Source organism: Neofelis nebulosa, chromosome 6, assembly GCF_028018385.1.
Source record: "Neofelis nebulosa isolate mNeoNeb1 chromosome 6, mNeoNeb1.pri, whole genome shotgun sequence".
NCBI classification, from domain to species: Eukaryota; Metazoa; Chordata; class Mammalia; order Carnivora; family Felidae; genus Neofelis; species Neofelis nebulosa.
Window position 1 is genome coordinate 110,242,094 of NC_080787.1, and position 18,668 is coordinate 110,260,761.

The 18,668-nt window shown below is 40.7% G+C and overlaps 1 protein-coding gene and 2 long non-coding RNA genes across 4 annotated transcripts in view; 1 reads left to right on the forward strand and 2 right to left on the reverse strand.

Annotated features, from left to right (window-relative positions):
- SLC35F1 (solute carrier family 35 member F1) overlaps positions 1 to 18,668 on the forward strand; it is a 470,792-nt gene that overhangs the window by 331,789 nt on the left and 120,335 nt on the right. For both annotated transcript variants that reach the window (XM_058735097.1, XM_058735096.1), the window contains exon 3: positions 2,765 to 2,892. In XM_058735097.1, coding sequence (XP_058591080.1) covers positions 2,765 to 2,892 — 128 coding nt within the window. The remainder of the gene's footprint in view (positions 1 to 2,764; positions 2,893 to 18,668) is intronic.
- On the reverse strand, positions 329 to 4,781 carry LOC131514765 (uncharacterized). Its single transcript, XR_009263261.1, has 3 exons — positions 4,300 to 4,781; positions 2,752 to 2,982; positions 329 to 1,125 (listed from the first exon to the last, which is right to left on the reverse strand). It is a non-coding gene; the product is annotated as an uncharacterized LOC131514765 (long non-coding RNA).
- The window catches only part of LOC131514764 (uncharacterized), a 54,038-nt gene continuing 50,424 nt past the window's right edge, over positions 15,055 to 18,668 (reverse strand). The window contains exon 3 of the long non-coding RNA XR_009263260.1: positions 15,055 to 15,156. This is a non-coding gene — a long non-coding RNA (uncharacterized LOC131514764). The remainder of the gene's footprint in view (positions 15,157 to 18,668) is intronic.

Below are 18,668 nucleotides of genomic sequence, written 5' to 3' on the forward strand. Positions count from 1 at the left end.
TAGGAAGATTGAGTTAAGAGATCAAGGAAGGCTTCCTGATGGTGGTGTCTATGCTGATCCTTCATTTGGAGACTGAGGAAGAATAGTCCAAACAGAGGAATCAGCACAAGGAAAAGCCCAGAGACAAGACAAGGGAAAGCATACTTTAGGCCAGATGTTCAGATGTTTCTTTGGTATGAAGAGTCTTCAATCGTCTGTGGTTATACCTCTTTGGAGCTCCTAGCTGAGGTCATCCTGAGCATTGCCATTGGACACCAACCATTTGAAAGTCTTAGATTTGATCCTCAGCTCAATGCTCTGGCCCCACCCAAAGATAATTACATCAGAATTTGGGGGGACTGGTCCCAGACATTGAAATTTTTAAAAATCTCTCAAGAAGATGGAAATATTCAGTGAAGTTGTGAATCACTAATTTACAAAATAAATTGAGAGGTGTGTTGATTTATCAAATGTGCAGGCAAGTAAGAAAGGCAGAAATGCTGTGCGAGGGCATTGCCAAAATGAGCTGGCTGGGAGGAAATAACCTTGGGGATCACATCTACCAGCTATGAATCTAAGTGCAAAACACTAAGAAATGTGACTCATATTCTAGAGCTGGCTCTTGACATATTCAGAGAGATAGCACTTCACACTTTTTTCAGTTCAATTATTTGTTCATTCCAAAACACTTAGCTAATCCTTAGTATATGTCAGTATGCTAAGTGCTGTGGATACATGTATGAGTAAGACATTGATGTCTTACCATCCCCAAATTCCTAGTTTAGTGAAGAGACAATTTCTAAGTAATTGCAATCATGTGAAAAGACTATTCAGAGCTGGGTACACATTACCCAGGGGGCAGTGGTATCAGACAAAATGGGAGAGAATAACTAAACTTTGCAGGATGAACAAGAATTAGCAATTCACTGAGAGAGATTTTTAGTGTGTTTGGAGCAAAGGATATGAGAAGTGTAGCATCCAAAATAAGGCTTGAAAACTGGGTTAGCTTCCCAAAGGTCCAGGGACCTCTCCTTCCTTGTTGCCAGCCAGACACAACCCACACTCTGACATTATCCATGTAGCTGGAAAGCTTTGTTTTACGAGTCTTCATAACGTTGAAAAGGTCTTCGCCTCCTATCGTGGTGACTGGAATAAGACCAATGGTAGAAATTAGGAGTTCAAAGTTCTAAGAGTGGCTCAGGGGTCTGTTGAGGTTCTTGAGGACCAGCTTAAGCACAGCTATAGTACTGAAGGTGTGTATCACTGGGTAGCCAACCTCTGAGATGGCCTCCAATGATCTCTGCCTCTTGGTATTCACATCCTTACAAAATTCTTTCCCTTGAATATGGCTTGAACTTACCCTCTTCTAAAGAATCAAATAGGGTGGAAGTGTCATTTATGGTAATAGGCTATAAGAAAGACTGCAGGTCCCCCCCTCCCCCCGCCCGCATTGTAGAAAGGACTGAGGCCTGCCAACAGCCATTCTCACTGAGCTTAGAAGCAGATCCCTCTTGGGGCACCTGGGTGGCTCAGTCGGTTAACCATCCGACTTCAGCTCAGGTCATGATCTCACAGTCTGAGTTTGAGCCTTGCGTCAGGGTCTGTGCTTGTAGCTCAGAGCCTGGAGCCTGCTTCCGATTCTCTCTCTCTCTCTCTCTCTCTCTCTCTCTCTCTCTCTCTCTTTCTCTCTCTCTCTCTGCCACCCCCACTTTCACTCTGTCTGTCTCTCTGAAAAATAAATAAACATTAAAAAAATTTAAAAAAAAGAAAAAAAAAAGCAGATCCCTCTCCAGTCAGCCCTTCAGATATGACTACATCCATGGCTGACAACTTGGCTGCAATTGAGACATCTTGAATCAGAGGCACTCAGTTAAGCTGTGTCCAGATTCTTGACCCACAAAACAGATAATAAATGCTTGTTTTTTTAAGCATCAATGTTTTAGGATAATGGTTGTGCAGCAATACATAATGAATACAGTCACCATTCACTCAGGGTTTCTACATATTCACCATCCTCTAGGAAGACCTCACAGGTTGGCTCCAAAGAGCTATTATTATTAACAATCATGATTTCCTCTTGAAAAATAAGGCTTATCTCAGGCCTGAAATATGTAAAAATACAGATGAAAAACTAAGGGATTCCAAATCTGTTCTGATGCTATAGTCTTAAGAGGCAAGATGGTGAGGGTTTGGGGCAATATTCAGACCATGATCCTATGGCTCTTTTCCATCTGAGAATGACCCCTACTTCCTTTGTTTCCCATCACCCACACCCCACCAGAACATAATGTTCAGAGCATGTAACATTCAAAGCTGAGCAAGCGTTCAGGATGGAGTCTTGGAATCTAACTGCAGATCAGCTGCCAAGCATAGGCCGTTGTCATTGAGCTGCCCTCATTTCATTTCTTTCTATTTTACCACAATACTGAAGTTTGGAATGATTTGGACTCTGTGTGTGTATGCAGCCTTTCTGGCACACCTTTCCTTTTATTTTTACGTGATGTAATGTGTTTTCCTTGAAACGCTCATGAGAAAATGCTTTGCATGGTGATCTAAAATCCTGCCCAGGCTTCCTCTGGCATAGAAACCAATCTGAAAGGCCAAAATGTACAATAAAAACACGTCAGTCTTGGACACAACTCATTTGTCTAATTAAACTTTTGATAAGGAACAGTAAAAAATACATCATACGGTAATATTTTAGAATCCTTCTAAATAGGCAGTTTAGAACCTTTAGAACGTGTGTTCAGAACCTAACCCCTTTCTTCTTACCTTCATAACACAGGAGAAGAAAACCTCCTGGCAATTTTACGACGAAGGTGGTGGAAGTATATGATCCTGGGACTCATCGACCTGGAAGCAAATTACCTGGTGGTCAAGGCCTACCAGTACACGACTCTGACCAGCATCCAGGTACTGGAGACTCTTCTGTTCTTCGCAGCTGCCTCTGTTTCCAGATGTAGTTTCCTTTCAGCTGAGTCACCTGGGAATCTGAATACTCCCCTAGAAGTGTTACAAGAGGAAAATTGGGTGTATAAAAAATAACTTGAGCTTTATTTCTATGTCTTATTAGTTTTTCTCAATTCAAATGTAATTGGATATCTCTTTCCTCTTTGTTCTTAATAGACCATAAGGATTGACAACGTAGGAAAATATTTTCTAGCTATGAATAGGAGCAACTAATCTTATGTCAGTAGGAGAGTTATTAATAAGCATAAAAAGAGCTATTTTAAGCTATTTAGAACATGTCCATGGACTTTGATTAAGTAATCACAGGGCTTGATAATTTTTTCTTTTAGCTTTCTTTAATGAGGAGGTTTTGCAACCTGAAGGGACAGAATTTCTTGTAAAAGAGTAAGACATAAATTCCTAAATAGTGTTATTCATGAAGATAATCACTGTGTCCTCCCTTCCTCCCTCCCTCTCTTTTTCTTTTATGCACATGCATACACACAATTGCAAGTTTAACTTGGGTTTTCACAACTTGCACCAGGCACCACTTACATTCTTCATTACACCATAAATAATAAGTTTGCCTATTTTTGTTTCACCCTCATTTCTCCTTTTACGGCAATATTATGAATTCTGTAGTCCTTCCAAAGCTCCAGGATGAAAACAAAATATTATTCACATAGCAGTTTACTTAGACTTGATGCCACAACAACATTCATGCCACTCTAATAATTGGCTTAGAAACAACAATAACAAAAATGAAGACACAAACAAGCAAACCAACCCCCTAAACAAACTGAGATTATATGGACTGAATGGGAAGCTATCTAGAATGGGTTTAGATGGGGCTACAAGCTTCTTCCCACATGCCCAGTGAGAGACAGAAAGGATGCTTGTCTAGACACATTGAAGGAAAGTCCAGAGCTCTGACTGGACTGCAATGATAACAGGGAGATGCTGGGACCTAACTGGCTTAAACTTGGACTCCCCAACCTGATACAGGATGAGATTTTTCTGATTGGCTTAGACTCATGTTTTTCAATAGGAGTACCACTGGCATTTTAGGGGGGACAATTTTTCATGATTTGGGTCCCTTTCCTACTTTATTGGTCATTTAATATTCCTAACCCTTGACCACTAAATGCCAATAGCATCTTTTTCAGTCGTTATAACGACCAAAAGTGTCCCTGTGGATTTCCAAATGCCCTCTGGCAGAGAGGTATCATGTCTGCTTGAGGATCACTGGCTCATCAATCAGCACTCACTCCTGGAGTCAGGGTGGGAGCAATCTCACTGTGGGAGAGGAGAGGTGGGCAGATGCTGGAAATCAGCTGTAGAGCCTCTGCGCCCAGCTTAACTCTCACTCACCTCGACAAGCCCCACAGCGACAACTGGTATCTCTCTTTTGTGCTCCCATGGCACTTTGTCTTCTAGCTCTGTCTGTAGTCTGTCTTACCTAAGAATGGTGTTTATTACCTAAGAATGATGCCTTACCTAAGAATGATTCCTACCTACTCCACCAAACTGTGAGGTTTTTTTTCACAGCAAGAGTGATTTCTTGCTCACCTTTGACTTTCTGGTACCTGGTAGAAAACCCAGCACATGCCAGGTACTCAATAAATGTTCAAAGAAGTTAATTCACCTGCATTTATTTCTAGTATTTGGGGGCATAGAGATTCCCAGCAGTTCTCTACTTAAATGTAGAGGCCTCCAGAATGTCCATACAGATGTGGTGGGACAACGAAGAGACAAATGTTAGCTTTGTGGCAGAACTGCACCCATTAGCCCAGAGTCAAAAACTAGAAATGAGCCTAGGGGAGTATGAGGAGAATTCACCCTTTGAAAATACAGTTGACTTTTTGGTTTTTTTTTTTTCTTTCAAGCATTGAAAAGTCACAACCAATTGCTGGTTTCTTATGGAGCTTTTTCCAAAATTTTTTAAAGTTTATTTATTTTGAGAGAGAGAGAGAGAGTGTGTGTGTGTGTGTGTGTGTGTGTGTGTGTGTGTGTATGTGTGTGTGTGCACAAGCTGGGTAGGGGCAGAGAGAGGGGAGGAGAGAGACCCCCAAGCAGGCTCCCAGCTTTCAGCACAGAGACTGATGCAGGGCTCCTGAGATCATGTCCTGAGATGAAATTAAGAGTCGAATGTTCAACCAATTAAGCCACCCAGGCTCCCCCTTCAAAATTTTCTTTTTAATTTTTCATTTTGTTTGTGAACAGTGACAATTTATTCTTAACAACAGGTCCCCTGGTCTTCAGGTGTTTAGTTCAACCCATGTCATATACCGCCATCCAAATCCATCCTGCCACCTCTCTCAAATTAGTTGTTTAACACCTATTCAATGCTCCATTCTATGAAAAAGTTTATCTTAACTCTGTAGAGAGAAAGAAAAATAATAATTCTACTGAAATATCAGTTGGTCTTCATTGTAATTTAGTTAGCAACAGATAGCAGAAAGAAAAAAGCAAGTTGAAGCTAACAATTCTAGAATTATTTTTGCCACCTACAACAAATAAACTTATTAAATAACAATAAATGGTCAGAACAGAAGGCATTTGTTCTGGGAACCATGTCTGTACTGCTGTTTAGTAAGTTAGTTTACTTGGTAGAACTAACAAAGACCAATAATTTTCCCTTGATTCTATAATTTTTATTTTTGTCAGCCACTCACAGAATTCACACACATTTATTACTGGATGGGTTTGTATGTAGAACCCAGAAAGAACATCACTATTGTGGACAATTTTCTCTTCCATTGGATAAGGAAACATAGGCATATACAATCATTGAGTAGCTCTCCACTTTTCTGAATGTTATTGTATATATAGTATTGTCTCCTGCTACCTTTGGTGATGGGTTCAGAACATGACTCGGGGATCTTCATTCTTGAGAATTACACCAAGCATGAGAAAATGTTAGATTTGTTTGATTTTTCTGTGTATACATATATTGTTTTGAAACTTTCTTTCGGCTTAAATTGGCCACCTCCCGTTTTCTTTTTGAGTTTGCCATAAATTAATTCAGCTTATAATAAGCTTATAAAACCTTTAGCTTTTACCCATATTAAGCAATAGGGAAAATATATTAATTAACCACCTGAGAAATTAGCTATTTATTGAAGGTGCTATAAAGAGAAATGAATAAGCCTTGCCCTCCAGAAACGAATGAATTGATAAAGGGGATAAGAGGCAAAGTCTATTGAAAACACCAAGTATGGCAAGAGAAGAGATGCCTAAGTGCTACAGTTTCCAAAGGAGTCAGAGATGATGTTTATTTCCAAAGGCAAGGAAGTATCCATTCCTGTGAGTCTATAAAATTGGATAAAGTGTAGAGAGGATAAAATGTGGGTATAGCTTTGCACCTGGAGTGAAGAGCATGACAGAGTTTGGGAGAAGGAAACCCAATGAATATGATTGGAGAGCAGCTGTTCCAGTTTGATTCATCGAGTCACTTAAAAAATAATTACTGAATACTTCTACGTTCAAGACATCGTATTAAGTGGTGAACAAAGTTGTGAGCAAAAACAGACACCCTCTGTATTCTCATGGAGCTTCCACTCAGATGGAGAAGGCAGGCTTTGGTCAGATAATCAAAGGAATGGATGTATAGTTATAACGAGGGATAAATGTTCTCAAGGAAAGTGTTCTATTAGAACGGTTGTCCAAACAACCTGACCTCAACTGGGGAGTTGGGGAAAATTTTCCTAAAGAATTGATAGTGGGGCTGAGATCTACAAGAGGAGTGGAAAGAGGTCCAAGCAAAGAAGACAATGTGCTCAATGCCCTGTGTGGGAAGGGCTGTGGCAAGGATGAAGTTGTGGACAAGGTCATGTGGCTGGACACGGAGAATGAAGAGTGGTACAAGATGGCCTGGAAAAGGAGGCAGGGGCCAGACTATGAGTCGTGATGTCCATGTCAAGGGTGTGAGTCTTTAGGCCAAGTGCCAGGGGAATCCAAATGTGAGTTTTTAAGAAAACTTGGGCTCTGGCGTAGAAAACAGATTGAAGCAGTGGATTGTCATAAATAGAATAGAGGATGAGAGGAATGTAGAGCTGAAACTCTAAGTTGAGGCCATGTTATGAGAGGTCTTTAATGGCAGGATAAAGAGTGTGACTTCATTTTATAGGTAACAGAGAGCCATGAGTTTCTGAGGAAAGAAATGATAGGATGTGAGCCAGTAGCCTTTTTTCAAAGCACTTCTGTTTTAGCAAGACAGCCTTCATTAATAGTTGGCAGAGCACCAAATACTTTTGTTTCCTGATTCTCTTAAAAACAGAGACATAAAGCAAAAAGACATGAAGAGCCTCTCTTTGCTTTCTCCTCCTGCCCTTTCAGTACATTCACCAAACGTAGGGTTAAATGTCACAAACAACTGATACATGAAACTTGAGAGGAAAAATACACATTTTTCAATTTTTTTTAACGTTTATTTATTATTGAGAGACAGAGCATGAGCATGGGCAGAGAGAAGGGGAGACACAGAATCCAAAGCAGACTCCAGGCTCTGAGCTGTCAGCACAGACCCTGATGGGGGCTCAAACTCACAAACGGCGAGATCATGACCTGAACTGAAAGTCAGACGCTCAACCGACTGAGCCACCCAGGCACCCTGGAAAAATGTTTTTTTGAAATGATTATAGACTCACAGGGAATTGCAAAAGTACAGAGTTCTTTGCACCATTCACACAGCTTTCCCTAACGGTGACATGGTATATGACTTTAGTATAATGTCAAAACCAGGATATTGATATTGGTACGATACGGTTAACTAGACTACAGACCTTGTTCAGTTTTCAACCTCTTTTCCTTCATGTGTGTATGTGTGTGTGTGTGTGTGTGTGTGTGTGTGTGTAGTTCTGTGCAATTTGGCCCCACATGTAAGTTTGTGTAAACACTACCACAAACAGAATACAGAACTGCCCAATTACCACAAAGGAACTCCCTTGTGCTATCCCTGTGAAGTTTTACCCAACCCACCACTGCCATCCTGGTCATCAGGCAACCGTTAATCTGTTCTCCATCTATATGATTTTGTCGGCAGGAGGGTGCTATGTAAAATGGAATTATGCACTATTTAACCTTTTGAGACTGTTTTCCTTTTCAACTAAGCATAATGTCTTTCAGTGCATCCAGATTGTTGCATGTATCAATATATTATTCCTTTTTACTGCTGAATAGTATTCCATGGTCCAGATATACCAGGGTTTGTTTAACCATTCACCTGTTGAAAGCCATTTGGGTTGTTTCCATTTGGAGCTTTTACAAAGAAAGGTGCTATGAATATTCACTTGCAAGTTTTTGTGTTAACACAAGGTTTCATTTCCCTGGGATAAATGCCCAAAAGTGCAATTGCTGGATCATATGGAAAGTGCCTGTTTGGTTTTAGAAACCGGCAAACAACTTTGCAGTGTGGTTGTCCCGTTTTACATCCCCTCCCGCAATGTAGGAGAGATCGGTCGGTCCCCATCTTCGCACCCTCATGAGCACTTGGTGTCATCATTATTTTTCATTTTAGCCATTCCAAAAAGTACATGGTGATACTTCATCATGGTTTTTCATTTATAATTCCCTAGGGGCTAATAATGTTGAACGTCTCTTGGGAAAAAAAAAAAACTTTAACTTTGCCTTTATAGTCAGAAGCTAAAGAAAGTTAACAATGCAAAAGAGATAACATATTAAGGAAAAAGATGATGGAAGAGACACTGAAGTGAAGAAATCCAGCTGTTCCCTTTATTATAAAAGAAAGAGATTTATAAGGATTGTATTCTAAAGACACATTTGTGGGTTCGCATCTCTTGACTTGTGGAGAATGAATAGATTGTACTTGTGACTTTGAGAAAGATTAGCAATGACATTTGGATAAATTCTAAAAGCTATGCTATTTTTATAACGGTGCTATATGAACCATTCCAGTAGAAATACCAGCTTTACAACTTCTCGCCTAAAGATTATTCATCTTTTTTCAGCCACGTAGTACTAAAATGCAAACAGATGAAACTAGTGCTTCTGTGAAAGAAGAAGAAAGCTGGTCTCTTCAAATGTGGTATTTGGTAACTAAAATTAACTCACATTGGAAACGACTTACGGTACTCTCGCTGGTAGCCATGCTGAGGGGTCTATCCTCTAACACATCCCCTCCTTCACACGGTGCATACTTCAGAACCCTTTCCATTCTTCAAGCAGTTGACATCAGGAGCAAAGCACGAGAAAGAAATACCTCCAGCCCTGGTTGTCTGCCTTCTGTTCCACTCCTCTGATTCAGGCACATTAGGACAGGATGATGCAGAATGCAAGCCAGCCTCCCCTGTGCACAGCGCGACGTCCAACCCTGAGACTAATTCTACAGGGCATACGCATGCAGCATGGGCATGTAACACACACATCATGCCACAGCACACCCACAACACATGTGTAACATACACAACATGCTACCACATCCACACGTAGCAGTTTGTCTCATCGCTTTACATCACTCCCAGGCTTTTGTGGGTCTTCTCTTTGTGTATCAGACTTAAGGTAAGTTGTATCAGATACAAAGAAAGGCTGGGTAGTGTGTACCTTGTTATGTCTAAAATTTTTTTTTTAATTTTTTTTTTTAACGTTTATTTATTTTTGAGACAGAGAGAGACACAGCATGAACGGGGGAGGGGCAGAGAGAAAGACAGAATCGGAAGCAGGCTCCAGGCTCTGAGCCATCAGCCCAGAGCCTGACGCAGGGCTCGAACTCGCAGACCGGGAGATCGTGACCTGAGCTGAAGTCGGATGCTTAACCGACTGAGCCACCCAGGCGCCCCTATGTCTAAAATTTAAGTCGTGTGAATAGACTTGCCCTACCGACGTGTTTATTGATTTAAAAATGCCTGTGCTGTGGCTAGAGGTTCCGGGTGCAACTACAGACCAGACTCCAGCCCTGCTGTGGGGCAGTGGGCAGCTGCGTTAACAGTTAGGATACGACGTGGCAGTGCGATGAAGAAAGTATGCCTTGTTTAGTGGAGACAGGAGAGTGATACCGCTCATCCCCAGGAGTCACATACTTGGGGTCCCATAGTCCAGAAGTTATGATACATGAGACAAAGTCACTAAACTTCTTATTTGTAGCCAACTTGAGTTTCCGCCCTGTGGATGAGCCCAGAGACAAAGCACGCCTATGCACATTAGAAACGGTTTCATGGGCTTGAGTTTACGATTATGAGCTTAGCTTTTAAGACCGTATTTCCTTCTTTCCCCTTGCTGTTTTTACCTGTCCCTGGTGCAAGACTGTGGCAGTTTATGACTATTCAGGAGATATTTTAAAGTGCGTTTAAAAGCAAAGCTTTAAAAGCAGACAAAGTTCTTACCTTAAAGGGAATACAATATTCTGAATGTCTTTCAGGTTTCTTAGATCTGGACTTTTTATTCTCATGATTGTAGAAATAAATTTGCAACACTTCAAATCTAAATATTTGATTGAGCACTACAGGTTTCCTGTCAGCCTTTTATCCTGAGAGAGAATATAGACCTTTGCCCATCACCAGAGGGACTATCTTCAATCTCTCCTTAGTTCCATGACTATGCCCATCCCTAAACCTGTCTTTAAATGTGTTCTGTAGGGGCTCCTGGGTGGCTCAGTCGGCTAAGCGTCTGACTTCAGCTCAGGTCAAGATCTAGCGGTTCGTGAGTTCGAGCCCTGCATTGGGCTCTGGGCTGACAGCTCAGAGCCTGCAGCCTGCTTTGCATTCTGTGTCTCCCTCTCTCTCTGCCCCTTCCCCACCCATGCTCTGTCTCTTTGTCTCTCTCTCTCTCTCTCTCAAAAATAAACATTAAAAAATAAAAAAAAATAAACGTGTTTTGTAGAACTGCCTTCTACAGAAGACAGCTTTCATATTATACTTCATTGACTTGGGCTCCATGGGCTGGCCCCTCAGATGCCACAGACAAAGGCATTGGAAAACAAGAGAGCACCTGTCTCCCTCGCTTCCACTGTAGTCTCTAACAGCCCTGCTTGCAGAAAAGGAAAACACACATTGGATCCTGTCTTCACTCTCTTTGTTTCTTCAGCTTCCCTTTTCTTATGGTAACTGCCATTTTCTACTTTTTATGATAGTTGTGTTTTTTTTACATATTTCTCCCCCCGCCCCTCTCCTCACCCCCGCCGCCACATGTCTATAAGGATCTTGAAGGTGGGACCTGAGTACCTGGTACACAATAAGCACTGAATACATTTCAGATGCTTGAATAAATGCAGATGCAATTCATCTTTGTTTCCTGCACAAGATCATGTACACATAGATGTCAAAATGTATGAAATACTTGAATACATAAGTTAAGGAATGAAAGGATTAATTTCTAAAGGAGAGTTATGTGGCAAGACAGCACAAATGACCTTTAGTAGTTTTATTATCAGTAAGTTTATTTATTCATGCATTTCTCAGATATGGAACTCTAAACACCTCTTAAGTATTCTATTATGCTCTGAGGATATAACGATGATGAAAAAACTGTCCCAGCTCTCAAGAAGCTCAAATGTTTTGTTTGTTTGTTTCTTTGTTTGTTTGTTTTAATATATGAAATTTATTGTCAAATTGGTTTCCATACAACACCCAGTGCTCATCCCAAAAGATGCCCTCTTCAATACCCATCACCCACCCTCCCCTCCCTCCCACCCCCCATCAACCCTCACTTTGTTCTCAGTTTTTAAGAGTCTCTTGTGCTTTGGAAGAAGCTCAAGTGTTATAGGCATTGCCTCGATACAGATTCACTTATGCTATTCTTAGATGTTCAAAGCATCTACACCTTCTTTATATCCTATAATCAATCTAATCTTTTCAGTGAACCTTCCCCCCCAATGCCCTCAAGCTGGCTAAATAGCAGTGGGTGCAGGGGAAGGTCTGATTCATTATAAAAACTACTAATTTCTTGCAGTTAAAAGTTTTTCTTTGGATAGCTGAGTTGCTTTTGGACAAACGCTCAGAAGTCCCTTCTTCCCTACTCGCTTCTGAGATGGTGTGTGAGTGGGTCTGTCGTGTGACCTGGTGACCTGGGACCTTGTTGGTCCTTTGGCTGCTTTCCACCGCAAGACAGCCCCCCAGTTGTTGGGTGTACACATGCTGGATTGAATACGCACTCTGTGCCTGGCATTCTGCTGGCCTCTGCTGTTCACTGTGTCCCCCAGCAGTCTCCTTGCCGACTGCCCCTCTGATCCCCATTGACGCTGCGGCCCTCTAGGTATCTGGCTGTGAATGCATTTGGTCTCCAGCCTTGATGGTCCCTGCCATATGGAACCCCAGGGAAGCCAGCCTTCACCCCTTTGCAGAGCACTAAGACTTCTGGCAAAACAGGAGCCGAAAAGGATTCTGGGAGTTAGAGTGCTCTCTGCTAACAACGCTTCACCTTCTGTTCCCTGCAGCCTCTTCAGGTTGGTGTGGCTGTCCCAAAAGGAAACCATTGCTTTGCTTTCAGTGTCCTCTCTAACTATCCAGTATTTTTTCTCCCTCTGGGACTTCAATCCAAGAGAGGCACCTCTGGACACACGTGACTCAACACTCACTTCTCCTATGTTAATTTCCTTTTCTCTTCCCATCGTCCATGGTGGGAGACACAAGCTTCCCATCCTCTTCCTCTTTAGCATGGACTCTTGGTTTCAAATCCTCCTTCCAAGGAAGAATTACAGAATTTAGAATCTCTTCTCTGTCCATGAACCTGACTCTAGACCTTTCTTTGCTAAAGAAGTCAGGAAAGTCAGCTTGGTGTTTGAAACCTGATGAATGACCTCTCTGTTCTAATAAAGGACTTGTTGTCTTTTTCTTCATGGCTCAGTTTTAAATGGGGCATGACTGATGGGGGAAAACTAAATTTCCCCCCCCAAAAAATTATCCTATTTTGCTGGAAGACAGATGTTTACACAAATTACAGTGTGAGCAGTAGTAGTGAAATGGAGCTACACACAAATGCCACCGGATTACAGAGAGGGACTGAAGCCACCAGTGACAGAGAGGACTTTCTGGAGGGGACAATTCAGTGGAGTCTCTAAACCTAGGTTTAGAGTCTCTAAACCCACAGTAAAATGGGGCCGCTTGGTTCCCTGGTGAGTGTCAGCTCCAGTGACTCAGGTAGACAGGTTATAAGTAAGTGAGATGTCCTTATATGTTTGTTTTCTGTCTGAGCATCAGTTTTCCCACTTACGAGAATTTAAAAACCTGCCTCCTGGTGTGGTCCTGTATATGCAAATATAACACTGCATTCAATGGTCCCGGTTTCCCCACTGCCCCAGGCAAAAATAATGCAACAAACAATAACATTATATTTTTCTGATCCTCTAACACCTTCCTCAGTGAAGTTCCTCTGTCCTTTCCACAGACAGAACTCTCACTGGTCTTCCAACATTCTTAGACTTGTCTGAGATCCCTGTGACAGTTAGTCGCCAAGCTAGGACACCTACCACTTTAGCCATGCCTCCAACATGTGGTAGTTGCTCAATAAATAACCAGCTCCTTTTACTCACATAGTTTCCACTTTGTGTATTCTTTCCATTAACCCCACCTGAGAAAACCAGTCCACACTCTCACTCTTGGGCAGCAAATTGAAGAAAAGCAATGACAAATGTACAGTTGTGTACAAAGCAATCCAGGTGACAGACTGCTTGAGACACAAAGAGGAGGTTAGGAAACCAACATTTCAATTAGCTTTGCCACTGATTGATGACTGTATTACCTCATGTAAGACCATTTGCCAGTCAATAGAAGTGAAACCTCATAAAGATGAATGAGATTGCTTCTAGGTACAAACAAAATTCTTCCAACCCACTCTGTTTGGGAGTGAAAACTTCAAGGGAAACTGTACAAACAAATATGGTAATATCCTACTTGGAATCATGTTTTCACAGTACTAGGGGCTAAACAAACCTTAAAGCCATGCGATATCGTTGCTTGACATGTAAAATCAAGAGAATTTTCTCCTGTGGTACAGATGCACCACCTTTTTTGCAATGAACATGTTCCTGAAATACTCTTTGTAAATAAATTTGTATAAATGATTTATATTTTTAACACACTGGGAAATGTACAGTGTATTTCTTGTAAATTGAAAAATCATTTTGTACTATGAATAGTCACTGTATTTGTTTCTATAGGTATTCTTTCCATATACTAAGTTTGTGAAAAGTGAAACACTCTTATAGTTCAATATTATACCACACAAACAAGATTCATCTTTTCAGAATTAATGGCCAAAATGCCTATCTTATTTGGTGGATAAGAGTGAATAGGGCAAAAGGGAAGATATAGGAAACTCAGCCTTGGATATCCCCAAGGCTTCAATATATTCACACACAGAGATTAATCTGTTAACCACTGCCCGCCTTACACCTCCCAAAAGTGCAAGCTGTCCACAGAAGAGAATTGGTGGAATTGTGGGTAAATGGACACTTTTTAAAAATGCTTTACTTATTAATTTTGAGAGAGAGAGAGAGAGCACAAGCGGTGGAGGGGCACAGACAGAGGGAGAGAGAATCCCAAACAGGCTCAGAGCTGTCAACGCAGAGCCTGATGTGGGGCTCCATCCCACGAACCGTGAGATCATGACCTGAGCCGAGATCGAAAGTCGGGCGCTTAACCCAGGAGCTCCCCAAATGGACACTTCTAATCAATGTTTTCATTCATTTAAAAAAGAATTGCAAATAGATTTAGTGAACACCTCTAAATTGTGTTTGTGTGTGTGTGTGTGTGTGTGTGTAAGAGAAAAAGACAGGGATACAGAGGACAAGGAGAAAACAAGACGGAAACAAAGAAAGTATGGTATTGAAAGCAGGTCTTCTAATGGCCAAGTAAATAAAATTTCAAAACTCAAATTTTTCTGTACTTTCAAAAGTTATGACTTATAAGCCTTAAAAGAAACTAATTAAATTTTCAAAAGTCAGGCTGTTCCAGTATGGTAGGCAATTTCACTACTGGGCATTTACGCAAAGAACACAAAAACCCTAATTTGAAAGATATATGCACCCTTTTGTTTAGTGCAGCATTATTTGTAATAGCCACGGTATAGAAACAATATAAGTATCCATCAATAGGTGAATGATAAAGGAGATGTGGTACACACACACACACACACACACACTGGAATATTACTCACCTGTAAAAAAAGAATGAGATCTTGCCATTTGTTTCGTGTATGGACCTCAAGGGTATTATGCTGAGTGAAATAAGTCAGACAGAAAGACAAGTACCACATGCTTTCACTTATATGTGGAATCTGAAATACAAAATAAGTGAACAAACAAATGAAAAAAAAAAAAAACAGAATCATAAATACAGAGAACAGGGACCAAACTGGTGGTTGCCAGAGGGGAGGGGACTGGTTTATGGGCAAAACTGGTGAAGGGGATGAAGAGTTACAAAATTCCAGTTATAAAATAAGTCACAGGATGAAAATTACAGAATGGGGATATAGTAAGTAATAGTGTAATAACACTGTATGGTGACTACGCTTACTGTGGTGAGGGAGCTTTATGGATAGAATTGTTGAATCACTGGGTCAAATACTTGAAACTAATATAACAATGTTTATCAGCTATATTTCAATTTTTTAAAAAGCCAGAGTTTTCCGATTAGCCATGCTTTAAAATCTTGCCAATTAAAGTATGCTCATTGTCCCAATGTGTTCATTTGGCCTTTAAGGGATTTTTATAAATAAGAAATCATTTGATAGAAATTTAGTCATGTTTTTATTTCCAGTCATCCTCCCTGCCTTTCCCCAAACAAAATTCTATAAGTAACGTCACTGATAATTTTTCATACTTTTCTCCAGGTAATTATTTCCCTGGTTTATTGAAGCACTAAGATTATTAATAAGATGAAAGAGAGAGTAAGAGATTTTATGTGTTGGTTATAAGATTTGAGGATTTTTTTAATACCACTGATCTAGTTTGGGCTCATTTAAAACACAATGCTATACCATATAAAGGATTTAATTAGGGAACACGATATGAAAGGATAATGGATTTGAAAAGAGCTAGTTTGTAACAAATAACTTCCCTAATTAGACACTGTAACATGAGAATTAAAAGTAGGCAAACTCCAAATGGTTTATCATTAGAAGCATCTTTCTATATAAGAATTCCCTTTACTTTTCAACTAAAAATGTCCTTGAGGTAATAATGATATTTTACTATGTAAGATATAAACAGAGTGGTTTGGTAAACATAACCAAATTTATACCTTCAAATTAATATTCCTCAAAGGGCTTTTTATTATACATTTGCTTAGATGTGTCTACCATTGTTCAAATTCTGTGGAATTTCTTTGACATCTTCAGAACCAATTTTAAATCATGCAAATTTCTTTATAACTTATCCTTCCTTTGGTTCCCCAAACTATTATCTAGCTTAATCCAGCATTTGTGTTCTATCCAAAAAATAAAACCTACTCTCAAAGAATTAGTGGCTGCTTCCATTAAGAATATTCCTGTGAATGCTCCAAAGGTGATTTCAGAAAGTTCAGAATGTTTTTGAGCAATGAAAACTTCATTAAAATACACCCATGACCTTCCAGAGTGACTACCTTGAATGACAACCATGTCCGGATTGAATGAATTCCAGTGTGTTAAAGAAGATTAGATATGTAAACACCTGCACACCCTGTTCAATAAGTGGCAGGGGTTTTTTTTCCCCTTAAAAAAAAAAATCCTCATTATTTTCAAGGCACACCTTTCATTATGCATGAACACAGCTGGTGTAATAGGCAGGACAATGGTCCTCCAAAGATGTCAGAGATCTAACCCCTGTAATACGGTACTTTACTAGACAAAGGGACTCTTGCAGATGTGATTAAATTAATGAAGCTGAAATGACGAGATTATCCTAGGTCTTCTGAGTGACCTCAGTATAATCACAAAGTCCTTTGAAAAGCGGAGCCAGAGTCAAAGGTGACAGGAGATATGACAGTGGAAGCAGAGATCAAAGAGAGAGATATCTGAAGATACTACACTCCTGGCTTTGAAGATAGAGGAAGGGGCCACAAAGCAAGGAATGCAGGTAGCCTTAGAAGCTGAGAAAGGCAAGGCAAGGGATTCTCTCCTACAGCTTCCAGAAGGCACACAGCTCTGTTAACACCTTCATTTTCGGACTTCCCACTTCCAGAAGGGTAAGGTAATGAATGTATATTGTTTTAAGCCACTAAGTTTGTGCTCATTTGTTACAGCAGCAACAGGAAACTAATTCATTGGAGACAGTATTGAATTCCTCCCCACCCCCAGGCAGATTTGAAGGTACTAACCTTTTAAAGGCTGTCTCCAAAAGGAACCAGAAACACACAGAGCAAGAGCAGGCTTTTTTGCCTGTTTGTGTCATTGTTTCCATTTTTTGAGAAGAGATCCTGCCAAGGACCTAATCCCTCTCTGTGGTTACTAAGATACCAGGGTTCCCAATGCCACCTACAGTGTCTCCTTGGAGGAGCATTTTGATGCTGTCTTGTCAGGGATAGATGCACAGGAAAACACTCCTGCATCACGACTGACTGGGTGCCTTTACAGAAGTGCTCACTTTGACTCGATCACTGCACACAAAATTCACCTGTAATAAATACATCAAGTAGAAGAGTGTACTTGCGCTTTAAAAAAGAAAAAAAAACGTGCAGAGCCTGCTTACTTTGGCAATGCATTTGAATAGATGTGTTTGTTAAGAAATCATAAATCAGTAAAAGTCTATGAGGTGCTTTAAGAATGAAGGGTACAGTCTTAAAGCTGCTGAGACTTTTTAAGACTCAGACCATGACAATTCTAAAAACACCAACCTCGGGGTACGTGGGTGGCTCAGTCAGTTAAGTCTCCAACTTCAGCTCAGGTCATGATCTTACAGTTTGTGAGTTCGAGCCCACATCGAGCTCTTTGCTGACAGCTCAGACCTGCAGCCTGCTTCGGATTATGTACCTCCCTCTCTCTCTCTGCCCCTCCCCCACTCATGCTCTGTCTCTGTCTCTGTCTCTCTCTCTTTCTCTCTCTCTGTCTCTCTCAAAAATAAATACACGTTAAAAAAAATAAAAACATCAGTCTCTGAGAAAACAGCAGGAATTATTTCTGCCCTTCTTCCTGTCTTCCCTCTTGCTTGTATCTTCTGGGTCAGGGGCCATTTCCAATTCAAGATCCCTTGAACAGAAAGACAGAATACAGTTGAGTATTTTTCAGAGTCATCAAGTGGGAGGATCTATGGTCAGTTTAGGAGTTGTGACACCATCTGGGCCAGAGAATGAGGACAGGAACTAGCAACTGCATAGAGCACTCACCTTCAGCTCCTTTGGCCAAAATCATCTCAATACGCAGGTTTAGGGAGTACCAGTTACCTCAGTGACAGCAAATCTCCCCAGATGGTTTAAAGAAGCAGAGGTTTTTCATCATTCAGCATTTACTATCTGCCAGAGAATGAGATAAACACCTCTGGACTTTGCTCAGATGTTACCTTCTCAATGAGTCTTTCCCTGACCACCATGTTTAGAATCACAATCTCCTGCCCCATTAGCACTCCCTCCCCTCTCCCCTGCTTTAGTTTTCTCCATAGCTTCTATCACCATTGGCATACTATATATTTTACTTGATTGCCACTTCCTACGTAAGATTCCAAGCTCCGTAAAGGCAGGGAATTTATTATTATTTAGATTTCTTATTTCCTAGAATAGTGCCGGGCACCTAGTAGATACTCCATAAATACTTTTGAGTGAATTAATAAAATATTTAAGGGGTCCTTCTGTATGTCATGCACCATCTAGCTTCAG